The sequence below is a fragment of the Hyperoodon ampullatus genome (genome assembly GCF_949752795.1).
Source record: "Hyperoodon ampullatus genome assembly, chromosome: 6".
Classification (NCBI taxonomy): domain Eukaryota; kingdom Metazoa; phylum Chordata; class Mammalia; order Artiodactyla; family Ziphiidae; genus Hyperoodon; species Hyperoodon ampullatus.
In genome coordinates this window covers 25,234,338-25,247,912 of record NC_136919.1, presented here as the reverse complement: position 1 = coordinate 25,247,912, position 13,575 = coordinate 25,234,338, and the positions used below count along the sequence as shown (strand labels likewise).

Below are 13,575 nucleotides of genomic sequence, written 5' to 3'. Positions count from 1 at the left end.
CAGGCAGTGTGGCTTTGCAGCGTAAGAGTAGGCAGACCTAGATTCCAGACTGTGGACCTTGGAAAAGTGACTTTCCCTCTCTGGTTTCCAGTTTCCTCAACTCTAAAATGAGGATAATAAACTCTGCCTAGACCATCTCAAAGGGTGGACATGAATGACAAGTAAGATGCGTGTAAAGTATATAAATATAAGGGACTTCCTTTTTAGGATCTGGATTTATGTACACCATGCTTTGGGTAAAGATTTAGAGAGATGTTCAGTTTGCCAAGTGACATCTTATATAAGTTGCATGCTTACATTAAATTTTCTTGGCCCCTTGCAAAATTGCTCCGCCCTGGGTTATATTTTAAGGTTATGATCTCAGCTTTTAGTAAAGATCTATACAAGAATAGCCTTATGAAATCTGTCTGTTGTAGGGATGGTGTTGATACCATGCTAGCTAATTTGACAGTGACCTCCATATGAGGCATTTTGTTTAGGGATTAAAGCCTAGAAAACATTTTGTGCCCCTGAAGAACTGGTATGTTTTCTCCTTACTGAAAATAAGAGCTATGCAATTAATATTGTTGCCCTTTTCTCTTGGGCTGCCGGGAAGTTCATGGTGAAATATGTAGCTTATATCTATAGTGTTGGAACCTTTGGTGGACTTGTCTATGTTCTGTTCCCTTTACCTCCAATAAGCATATTATAATCTATGTTTTCCCAGGCACCTATATTTTTATTTTATTCAGTGTTTTATTATTTTAATATACATGTTTCCTATAAACTACCTTGTATCCCTTGAGAGATAATGAGGAGGAGACCAAGCAAGTAATAGAAAAATTAACAAATCCTCTGGTACGAGGAACCCTGAGTCCCCTCCACCTTTCCCACAGGGTACAAAGCTTTGAACAAATGTTTGTCTCTTGGTGCCTTCATGGTCAACCCGTCTGTTGCAGGCATATGAGGAGAATATGTACGGTAGCAAATACCAGTGGATCATCCCGGGCTGGTATGAGCCTTCCTGGTGGGAGCAGGTGCACACAGAAGCCAACTCATCCCGTTGTCTCCAGAAGAATCTGCTTGCTGCCATGGAGGGCTACATCGGCGTGGACTTCGAGCCCCTGAGCTCCAAGCAGATCAAGACCATCTCAGGAAAGGTCGGTGCCTTGGCCAGCTCATTTCAGCCCCCAAGCCCATCTCCCTTAATCATGCTGTCCAATGATGTTGGCAAAAAGCACCTAGATCTTGTTCTGGCCTTTGCTGTGTGATTTTGAGCAAAGCATGTGACCTCTCTGAGCCTCGCTTATCTGTTAAATGAGGATATCCAGCTCTTTACTGCATGGCCTTCTAGGGAATTGTGGGAATCAAATGAGGTAAGGGTGCTTTATAAGCACATAACATAGTGTATGCGTAAGGGGTGGAGTCGTGACTAGTGTAGCACCAACTGCAGGCATTGACTTTCAGACGAGGCCACCATTTCATCCTGTGCCCCTCTGACCTGGAATGTCATTTCTCAGTCTCACTGATGCTCCTGTCAGCCGGGAGGAGACGAACGACCCCACAAGTAGACTTGGGGAAACATGTACTAAAGACCAGAAAGATTGGTCCAAACCCCAGTTTTGCCACTTACCAGCTGTGTGACCTTGAGCTTGAGTTCTCTGAGCCGCTGTTTCTTCATCTATAGAGTGGTGGTGAAAATATCCTCCTCCGGGGTCAAAAGGTGGACTGAATGGCAGATTGTGCAATGTGGCTGGCATGGCACCTGGCATCTTGTGCTGTCATAACTAGGAGGAGGACCTTGGCAGGGTGCTTAAGTCCTCAGGCCTCCACTAGGGATGTTTCCACTAGGGATGACTAACCCCTGGCCTGCTTATCTCATAGGGCTGTGAAAGAACAGGTAGCATGGTGCATGTAAAAGTATTTCCAAAGTACACTATTCTCTATCCGTGAAAGCATTATCAGGAATCAGGTGGTGACAGTTCCAGTGAAGAGGGCAACATCCATCTCTCAATTCTAACCATCAGCCAGAGTTCAGTACAGCAGGGCACATGATTCTTTTCTGTCTCCTCTGATCTCAGATTTTTAAATTCTCTACCAACCTTCAATTTCATTTAAAGAATCAGCTTCATAGTAAAGTAAAAAATATATATATTATTTTTATCCACTATTTAATCTCAGTCAGAGCCAACACTACAAGAATGACTTATTGATTCGTCCAGAAAGGGCAAATCATTAGGACACATTTTATAAGCAGCTCTATAGATCACGTGGCACCGGAGAGATGCTGGAAAAACACTTTGGGTAGAAAATGTTGAAAGAAATATTTTCATACCAAAATCAATGACAATATGAAGTTTTTGGAGATGCTGACTAATGAGAAGAAACAACTCATTTTTATTTCAGTAGGTGTTATTTTTTTTTTTTTTTTTTTTTTTTTTTTTTTTTTTTTTTTTTTTTTGGTGGTACGCGGGCCTCTCACTGTTGTGGCCTCTCCCGCTGCGGAGCACAGGCTCCGGACGCGCAGGCTCAGCAGCCATGGCTCACGGGCCCAGCCACTCCGCGGCATATGGGATCCTCCCAGACCGGGGCACGAACCCGTATCCCCTGCATCGGCAGGCGGACTCTCAACCACTGCGCCACCAGGGAGGCCCAGTAGGTGTTATTTTTAAAGTTGTTGAAGTTTACAGTTTATTAGAAGATACTTGGGTCCAGGGATACCCTATACTTTCAAAATAGTATAAAATTTGAGGAAAATACAAAAACTAAAATTCCATACAGGCAGATAGTATAATAATTAAAACGAGAGACTTAAGGAAGACCAAAGATGTAAATGATTACACATGAGATCTGTGAAGCTAAGCGGGGGTAAGGGCCATGAGACGCCCCAGGGGCCTCAAATGTCATTCCAAGGAGCGTGAATGTTCCCCAGGGTGGGCGAGCCATGCACAGATGTGAGCAAGTGCACAGGAATGCATTTTGGGAAGATCGTTTTTTCAGAGTAAATGTTTTGACTTGATAACATCTCCCAGGTCACTGACTTTCCTTTTTAATTTTAAATTTTTAAATTTGGGCCTGGTGAGGAGGCTGACCTCACCCCCATATCACTGTGCTCATGAATGGAAACCTTGGGGCTATTCCTGGGGCTGTTCATTTCATCTCACAGTGTGGGCCACCCACTCCTGGGCCTCCCAGGATGGAGCAGTGCCATCAGAGCAGAGCCAGGCAGACTCCCAGCTTGGGGCAGCTTCTGAAATTCCAGGCAACCTAGTCCCTGTCCCACAGTGTTTGAGACAAGAGGCAGCATTTCTTACATTATCTCAAGGTCAAAAGATAGTTGAAGTTACACGGGGAAATCTGAAGACTCTTTGCCTCTTGGACTCAGAGGGTTTAGGGGTCTCCTAGAGGTCATGTAGACCAGCCTCTCTCATCAGACTCTCAGATCCTTCCAGTAGCACAGGAATCACTACTCGTCCCCTAATTTTCCCCCCTGGTCCCCATCCCTCGTCCCTATAGGGCCCATCCCTCCAGTTGTAACTTAACAGTTCCAGGGCCAGGACTAAGGGCAAAATTTAAGGGGGTGCCAAAGACCTCAATGGAAAAATCCATGATGAACAAAATATCAAAAATTTAAATAAAGACAAGATCCACAGACCAAGATTAGGGTGAACTGATTTGAGTCACATAATTACAAGAACACATCTTGTCTTTATTTAAAATTTTGCTCATCGTGGATTCTTTTTTGCGTTAGTTTTGATTTTTTAATCTTGATTACTGAGGGTTTTGGCTCCTTCTTCCGTTCTGCCCCTGAAGGGAGGGCCTCACTCACCTCCCCCTGGTCCTTGCCCTGCACAGGTTGTGTTCATCAAGCCCCTTCCCACGCTCAGCCCATGCTCTGCGCTTGCTCTGGTTGAATGCTCTCTCCCCAGGGTGTAGGGCCTAGAGTTGATAAGGCATTCGTATTTGTGGTCTGACCACAAGCCAACTTCCTCAACCAATCTTCAAGAATATATGGCTAAAGGAAGTTCTAGAAAGTCATGAAGTAGTTCTTGAATTTGATTTTGCAGTGTATGTGACTGCTGGGGACCGTGATGAGCATGGCACAGGCTGCTGGGTCAATGCCTGTATTCTGGGGTCCATCAGTATCCATGAAGACAAGCAAACACGTATAGAAGCAAGTCAGTGGACTCTTGCCCTCTTCACTGTTTACACATAGGAAAGCTGAAGAGCAGAAAGCGGAAGAGCATACCCAGGATCCTTGTAGTGGGTTGAAAAGTGGCTCCTAAAAAGATATGTCCAGGTCCTAACACTTAGAACCTGTGAATGTGACCTTATTTGGAAAAAGGGTCTTTGTGGATGTAACTAATTTAAGAATCTTGAGATTATCCTGGACTACCTGGGTAAACCCTAAATCCAATGACAAGTGTCCTTGTAAGAAAAAGGCAGAGGGAGTTTTGCCACTTGGGGAAGATCATGTGAAGATGGAGGCAGAGATTGGAGTGATGCGTCTACAAGACAAGGCATGCCAAGGATTGCTGGCAGCCACCAGAAGCTAGAAGAAAGGCACGGTAACAGATTCCCCTTGGAGCTTACAGAGGGAACCAACCCTGCCAGCACCTTAGTTTTGGTCTTCTGGCCTCCAGAACTGGGAGCAAATAGATTTCTGTTGTTTTAATTAAAACCACCCAGTTTATGGAAATTTGTTATGACCAGCCCAGGAAACTGACACAATCACCCAGCAGGTCAGGGACAGATCCAGGAGTGGAAGCCAGGACTGCTAAGTCCCCACTCACTGCCCCTTCCCCTCTAGCATGCTCTCCCTCTAGACTTGTGACCTGCTTAGGAACAGAGCGCATCCAAATCAGCCCTTTCTGTGATTCCTTAGCGGGCCCGTTAGTAAGTGGCAGAACAGGACAGTATGGGTCTGGTAATCAGGAGGTCTAGCACAAATCCTGGCATTGTCACCAATTAATCTGCCACCTCAGCTAGACACTCTCCATCCCTGGGCCTCAGTTTCCTCAACTGAAAATGAGAGATTTGGACCATGTAACTCCTGGTGTCCTTTCACAGCAAAATTCTCTGTAAGTATGGTATTGAGTTATTACAGCAAGCTGTGTGATATGGTTATAATGTTAAACCCTGGAACCCCCAGGATAAAGGTAACTCCTGATAAAGTCACATAATCAGGTGGAACAGTGGCCCCTCTTGAAATGCATTCTCCGTGGTTGCCTCTTCCATATGCCTGTCTCTGGTGCCAAGCTGTCCCCAGCTTGCTCATTGGCACCCAGGAAATTTCTGGTAGGAGGAATAACAAGGTCATGGTCTCCCTCCCAAGCATGTTCATCAGTCCCTTCCCATTGGAATTTCCAGCGATGGGACAAGTGCAGACCTTTGGGCTTCCCCGAGTACATTCAGAGCTCAGTCTTTCAGAACCTCACGTAAACAGCCTCTGGATACTTGCTTTGGCCCTAAAAGCTCTTTCTCCTTGTTAAAGTTCCCCATCACCACTCTATTTCCCCAAAGTGACTCTGTTGACATTGGTGATTTCCAGTGTCAGCTTTCACTTTTCAGCGTCCCACTGGGTTTGCTTCCACTGTGAGCATTTACAATTCTGGTGTAAAATTCCAGTGATGGCTCAGCCTCTCTAATAAGGACATTCTTCCCTGTTACCATTCTCCTGCTGAGACACACAGAGTTGGGCCAAGGCACCAGATGGAAAAGTTCACAGAACCGTGGAATCAGTGGGAATCTCAGAAGTGGGCCCCAACCCTCCATCAAAGGCACAGGCTCATTCTTTGGAAGGGTTTTGTAATGTTTTCCGGCAAGAAGCTTCTGTGACCACCCACAACTGTTTATCCAACACAGCAGAGCAAGAGGAAACAGAAATCTAGCGAGTCCTCAACTTAGAGCAATGACCTGGGAAAAGCTGCACCCATCTCATTGTCACTGCCATCAGAGCGCCATAACAAAGAACCTGGGGCTTTTAGGGAAGCTCTGGGCTCTAGAGAGGAGGAAGGGAAGGTGCCATGGAAAAGTAGAGGTGCTCCCCAGGTAGTCAAGCTTTACAGTGCTACTGCCTCTGCCCTCACCTTCCCCACAAAGCTCCTGTTCCCTTCTGCTTCCCTAAGTATCCACATCCCTGGGAGACAGGCAGTGTGGCAAAGGAATATGGGCTCGGGAGGAAGGGTATGGTGGCCTTTTGGCACTGGTTAGATATGAATCTTGGCCCCACCATTTCCCAACTGAGTGACTCTGGAAGACAGATAGTTGTTCATGCAACATCCATAGCCCCTCTTCCCCCTCAGTAACATAACTCTTGTTTTTAACTGGGTATGTTGCCACCCATCTGAAAATGTACATTTCCCAGCCTCCCATGTAGCTAGATACAGCCAGTCTAGCCAATGAGATTTAAGTAGAAGTATTATACAAGACTTCTAAAATCTCCTTTAAGGGGAGAGCTTGCCTTTCTTTTTCCTTCTCCTTTGTGTTGGCTGGAATATGGATGGGATGGCTGGAGTTACAGCAACTATTTTGGATCAAGAGGTAACCTTGAGAAGGAAACTTTATTCTAAGATAGCAGAGCATAAAGATAAGAGCCTGGGTCCCTGGTTACACTGTGGAGTTGCCATAGCAACCCTGCACCACCTACCCATGAACATCTTTTATGTGAGAAAGAAATAAACTATCTCATTTAAGTCAGTGATAATTTTTTTTCTGTTATATACAACTGAACCTAATCAATAGTGATGCAGTGACATTGGGCTAGTCATTTGGCCTTTCTGAAATTGTTTGTCATTATACTGGAGTAATAATATCTCTTTTACAGATTTAGAAGGATTAAATGAGGTAATACAGAGGAAAATATCTTGCTGAGTGCCAAGCACACAATAGATGCTCAACAAATTGTAGTTCTCTTCCTCCATCAGAGCAGCAGCCTTGTGGGCAGGAGAAAGGAGTAGTGAGTCAGTTTATACACACAAATCTGTTCTGGTTTGTTGTTGGGATTTTACTGAATCTATAGACTGATTTAGGAAACACTGACGTCTTTGTAATATAGAGTCTTCCCATCCATTCAATTTCTCTCAGAAATGTTTTGTAACTTTTTGTGTGGAACTCTTGCTTGTATTTTATTTGATTTTTTTATAGGTATTTGATGTATTTCAGTGAATATATGCGCACATTACTATTGGGTGCATGCTTGGGGTGGAATTTCTGAGTCATAGGGAATACATATGTTCAGCTTTAGTAGACACTACCAGATTTCCAAAGTGGTTATACCAATTTACACACCCACCGGCAGTGATTGAGAGTTCCAATTGGTTCACATGCTCACCAGCATTTGGCATTATTAGCTTTTTAATTTTAGCCAATATAGTGGGCGAGTAGTGGTAGCTCATTTTTGTTTTAATTTACATTTCGTTGATGACTAATGAAGTTGTCGATCTTTTCATATCGTTATTGACCATTTTGATACCCTCTTTTATAAACTGCCTATTCAAGTCTTTTGCCCATTTTCCACTTGGATTCTCTGCCTGTTTCTCATTGATTTGTAGAAGTTCTTTTTGTATTCTGGATATGAATTCTTAGACAGTTATATGTATTACTTATATCATTTGTGTCCTGTTTAAGCATCTTTCCCACCCAAGCTCATGAAGATATTTTTCTATCCTGTCTTTTAGAAGTTTGTTTTACCTTTCACTTTTAGATATAGAATTCACGTGAAATTGATTTTATGTAAGGTCTAAGGTAAGATCAAGATTAATTTTTTTCTGTATGGATAATCAATTGATTCAGAACCATTTATTGAAAATCCTCCTTACCCCCCCCCATGCTATAGTATCATCTTTATCATAAATTAAATGAGTATATATAGTGTGGATCTGTTTCTGGACTTTCTGTTCTCTTCAATTGTTCTATTTACCTACTCTTTAACCAATACCACACTGCCTTAATAATTGAAGTTTTATAAGACCTGATGGGTGGTAGTGTTAAGTCCCTCTTCTTCTATGAGATTTTCTTGGGTGTCCTTGAACCTGATGTCATGTTCCATTTTAGATCTACTCACATATTTACACTTCCCATTACTTTTCATTCCTCCCTTCATTTCTGTTTTGTTTATGATCACTTTCCTTCTGCCTGAAGAACTCCTCATGGTCTTTCTTTTACTGCGGGTTTGCTGGAGACATATTCTCTCAGTTTCTGATTGTCTAAAATTTTCTTTCATCTTTAAGATGGAGAGATATATTAACTAGGTGTAGAATTCTAGATGGTTTGTTATTTTCTTTTAGCACTTTCAGATGTCATTTCATTGTCTTCTGGCGTCCATTGTTTCTGTTAAATCAGCCATCAGACTTATTGTTGCTATTTTGAAGGTAATGCATCCTTTTTTTTTTTCCTCTAACTGCTTTTTTTTTTTTTTTTTTTTTTTTTGCGGTACACGGGCCTCTCACTGCTGTGGCCTCTCCCGTTGCAGAGCACAGCCTCCGGACGCACAGGCTTAGCGGCCATGGCTAATGGGCCTAGCCGCTCCGCGACATGTGGGATCTTCCTGGACCGGGGCACGAACCTGTGTCCCCTGCATCGGCAGGTGGACTCTCAACCACTGCGCCACCAGGGAAGCCCTCTAACTGCTTTTAAGATTTTGTCTTTGCTTGAGTCTTCAGCAGTTTTACTAAGCTGTTCTGAAGTGAGGTTTTCTTTGGGTTTATCTTGATTGGAGTTTAAGCTATATGGAACTTCATGAATCAGTGGATTGATATGTATTTGGGGAAATTCTAGGAAAATATCTCTTAAATATTGCTTCTACCTATCCTCTCTTTCCTCACATTTTAGGACACCAGTTATACATGTGCTATACCTTTTCAACACATTCCATATATCTCTTATGTTCATTTCCTATTTTCTATCCTTTTTTCTTCCCTGTGCCTCAGTCTGAATATCTACTACTAACCTTTCTTCCAGTTCACTAACCTACTTTCTGCTGTGTCTAATATGCTGCTTCATCCATCTGTTGAGTTCTTAGTTTCATTTGTTGTCGTATTTTTAAATTTTTTTAGGATTTTCATTTTATTCTTTTTTTCTTTCATTGCTTCCAGTTTTCTGGTGATATTCTATATCTTTTATTATTTTCTTGAACATATAAACCTGCTATGTTAAAGTCCATGTCTAATAACTTCAAGATATGGATCACCTGTGGGTCTGCTTCTATTGCCTATTTTTCTTCTTTCCTTCCTTTCTTTCTTCCTTCTTTTTTTCTTGTTTTTTTTTTTAATTTGATCCTACCACCTGGCGTACCTAGTAAGTTTAATTCATTAAATTGGTTATGAAAAATTAAAGAAGCTACAGATGGCATTACTTTCTCCAGAGAAGATTTATTTCTCTTCAAGCAAGCTGTTAGAATAGGGGCAGATCACTTTATCCAATAAAGAATTGAGATGATTCCAAGCTTGGTTTTAGTTTTCACAAGGCCTGGTCTATTTTGGTTTGCCCTTACTCCTATCTGTCCTTCAGCATTCTAAAATCCTGGGGTGTTTACTGGATTGGCCCTGGATTCCAATTTTTGTCTTCCAAATGCCATGAAACTCCAAACACATCTGCTTATTTTCTTAACCCCTTAGCCACCACTTTTTCCTTGGCTTCTCACCCTCTTGCTTTATGCAGCTTAGTTATCACCAAATATTTCAAGTGCAAATGTCAGTCTGCATACTGGTATTCTGTAGTTCCTCTTCCTCTGAGACCTTGGCCTATAAGCCTTGCTACCCTTATAACCCTGAACTATAGTTTTTTGTCTTCCCATCTCTGAGGGACTGCTGAAAACTCTGATCCAGTGTTTTCTATTCCTACAACTAACCTTCCCACTTACAAATCAGCAAATGCTTCCAGAGGAAACAGCAAAGAATGTTGGACTCTTCTCAAAACACTTCTCTTCTCTCCAGAATCTTGGTTCCTCAAGTCCTAGATGTCCTGGTTGCTTTCGGATACCTTTGGATAGCTATTTTTATATTTTATGCTGCTTTCCTTAATGTTCTTCATCAGAGCTTTTGTCTGACATAACCTATTTCATCATAGTCAGAGTAGAAGTCTGACCTGAGACTCTTTTGCTTAAAAGGTGAAGAATAACATATTGGGGACAGGGTAAGCATGTCACTGACTTCAGCAATTTGAGGTGCTGTTGTGGATAAGAGGGAGCAGACATGTTCATTGTGGCTCCACAGGAAGACATAGCAAGTTACAGGGAGATAGGTGTAAACTCTGTATCCGGAAGACTAGTCTCATAGACGTCAGGCATCCCTTAAGTGGAAGACTCTTCCTGAAGACATAGTGACCTTCCCAACACTGGAGGAGTCTCAGAAAAGGCTCAACAAATACCTGGAAGTTGCTATTGAGAAAATCCAAGAATCAGATTGTAAGAGGGACTTAATCAGTGGTAACTAATTTATGTATTTTGAAATCTTAAAGGATTTTTAAAAATACAGATGCCCAAGTTATCTCACAGACACAGTAAACAAAATGTAGGGCCCTGGCATCTGCATTTTTAACAAGCTCCCTGGGTGACCTACAAACTGGAGTAAAAGAACCACTAGACTGTCCCCTAGTGTACCTTCCAAATGAGACTCTGGTTCCAGCATCCCACAAGGGATGCTAGAGAGAGACTCTGCCAGTTTTTCCACTCTGGGGAGTGGCAATTGGAGATGTGGAAGGAGATGTTTCCCCTTTCTCCTCTCTTCTGTCCATGAGCCTCACCTCTCCTAGAAAGCAGGACTCGACTTGGTTCTGTTGGAATGACAGACCCATAAAGTTTAGTCATACTGTGGGGTAGCAAGCTTATGTGGGCTAGCCTGGGAACCTAACCACTATTTATAACATAGTTTCTGTATGAAACTATGTTCCAAGTTCCAACAACTGCCTTTCAAAAACATGTGGAACACAATATATCAGTAATTGGGACTCTCTATATGAAGTTATTTTCTCAGAAACTTTTAGCCTCTCATGATAAACTTGACCTCAGAGAATGAGTAATCAATCAGTTTTCAGTGTCTGCTTTACAGTGGAAGAAATTCTTCTGCCCTGAATAATTGAAGACCTGCTTTAAGAACAAGTATTACTTTTACTCAGACAATTGTGAGAGTGTTTCTTCCTGCTGTCATTGTTTTGCCTGAGGGAAATCAGTGCCATCTTCACCTGGGGACAGTGCTGAATGGTCTGGGATATAGTGTGGTAGCAATGACTTCAACGTGGTGCTTGCAAAGGCAGTGAGAATGAGGTCACCTTTCAGAGCTAAGCTACACTGGTGTCCCACGCCAAGGACTCTACCCACAGAAGTGAGGTAAACAGCCACATTGCCAGGGTCCACCACCCACCTTTCCCCTGGATGAAGAACAGTTTTATGAGATAGAAAAGATAGGGATTTACAAGTGGTACATATTAAAAAATATATAGGGGCTTGTGTCGGCCCCAATGTCAAATTGAATAAACAGCCTGATCTTGATCCCCTCTACTGTCTACACATGAAAAACATCACCAATAAACTATATCAAAGAAGTTAAAAAACCACACTCATTTACCTCCTGATGAGACCATACTGTGTCTGTTCCCCTCAGGTCTGACTCCCCCCTCCAACTTTAAGAGGGTCACAGAAACCTTTAAGGATGCCCCAGTGGCACGTCCTGGATAGGGAAGAAGTCTGGAAATGTCATCTGAATGTAATCATCAGGTTGAACAAACAGGACTCAGAGAGGCACCACCAGCCCTTGGATGCCTTTGCCTGCATCAGAGAGACTCATAGCAGCAAAATCTGGGAGAGAAGAGGTCAAAGGGGCCTCATTCCTTTTATGCTTAAACAATTAATTAGATAAATAGACATTCAAGTAAATTTTTAATACTGTAAAAATAGCCAGGGCTTCCCTGGTGGCGCAGTGGTTGAGAGTCCGCCTGCCAATGCAGGGGACACGGGTTTGTGCCCCGGTCTGGGAAGATCCCACATGCCGCAGAGCGGCTGGGCCCGTGAGCCATGGCCGCTGAGCCTGCGTGTCCGGAGCTTGTGCTCCACAACGGGAGAGGCCACAACAGTGAGCGGCCCACGTACCGCAAAAAAAAAAAAAAGCCAATAGCTGAATTAATAGCCTGAAATAGACCTAAATTGCCTTTTAAAATAAAGAAAAATATAGCCAAATAGTGAAAGATGGAAAAATAACAAGGATGCATTGAAACAAAGCATCCTTAAAAGTTGTGACTCTCACCATAACAAGAAGAGGAAACGCACCTTGGAAGTGAAAGTTGCCCATCAATATGTGAAAGGAGCTCACTCTTCATCATTAATCAGAGAAATGCAAATTAAAATGAGATGTACTTTTTTTTCTTAACCTAAGAAACTGACAATGATTTTAAAAATTGAAATACCTATTTTGGTCCAGGATGCAAGGAAATGGGTACTTTCATACAGAGTGGAATTTTAGCTTTTCATATTTGGGGAGGATAATTTGGCCCTTTATATGTGTGAATAGCGTTTAAGGTTTTTGTACCTTTTGCCTCAGCAATTACACAGCTGGGAATTTCTTCTGAAAAAATAATTACCAGTGTGTGTTCAGAAAATTTAGATACAAGGATGCTTTTTTGCAGTTCTGTAATTTGAAACAATTAGAAAAAGCCTAAATGTCCAATAATTGGAAATTAGCTAAGGAGGTAAAGGTAGGACATCCATGCACTGGAGGGCTGTTAACCCCTATCAGCACAGGCATAGTCTTGGGCCTTCAGGGTGTCCTGGGTGAGCATCTGTGCCAGGTGACCAGGTGAACAACCACCTGTACTATTAATAGTAGTGGCTGGCATTTGTGGAGCACCTACCATGTCCTGGACACAGGACTGACGCTCTGCACACTTCATCTCATGGAACCCTCACGGCCACTCAGCAAGGGAGGATGCAGAGACCTGGAGGAGATAGGATCCGGCCCCAGGTCACAGTTAGTAAACCACAGAGCTGGGGCCAGAGGACAGGTGGGTCTGCTTCCAAATCCTGTGTTCTTACCACTGTGCCAGGCTCCTGCCTCCATAGCTAAGAGGAAGCTTCTAGGTCACCTAGTCCAACCTCCTTGCTTTTCAGATGGAGTAACTGATTCTTAGAAAGGGTCTCTGCAGGTATTGTTTTGGGTTCTGTGGTCAAAACAGATAACATCCCTGACCCCATGGAGCTTAATTCTGTGGGTAGGTAAATTGCAGGAAGTGAAAAGTGCAACAAAGAAGATAAAACCCCTGGATAGAGAATGCCTGGGGGGGAGGAGGTTTTGGAAAGTGTTGGTCAGGGAAGCCATCCCTGAGAAATGATACATGTTGAAATTTGTGTGCCGAGAATATCACATGAGAGCTGCGGAAGAAGCTTTCTGGCAGAGGAAGCATCTAGTGCAACAGCCCCAAGCTGCAAACAGACTTGGTGTGATCCAAGGACGCAAAAGGTTTAGGGAAGAGAGAGTTTCATAATGGGCTGTTTCATGCTCCCTGATGAGGAGTGAGACGGCGAAGGATGATGGGTGGAGGGGTGCAGTTTTTTGTGAGGAGGGGCTCAAGAAGCTGGGCTGGGCTAGAGACGGTGCTGTCTCCTTG

General features: G+C 43.0%; 1 protein-coding gene across 1 annotated transcript in view; it reads left to right on the top strand.

Annotated features, from left to right (window-relative positions):
- Nucleotides 1-13,575, top strand: part of GABBR2 (gamma-aminobutyric acid type B receptor subunit 2) — a gene marked incomplete at both ends in the record, with an annotated part of 366,518 nt that overhangs the window by 206,869 nt on the left and 146,074 nt on the right. Inside the window, one exon of the mRNA XM_079706435.1 lies at nucleotides 939-1,139. Coding sequence (XP_079562561.1) covers nucleotides 939-1,139 — 201 coding nt within the window. The remainder of the gene's footprint in view (nucleotides 1-938; nucleotides 1,140-13,575) is intronic.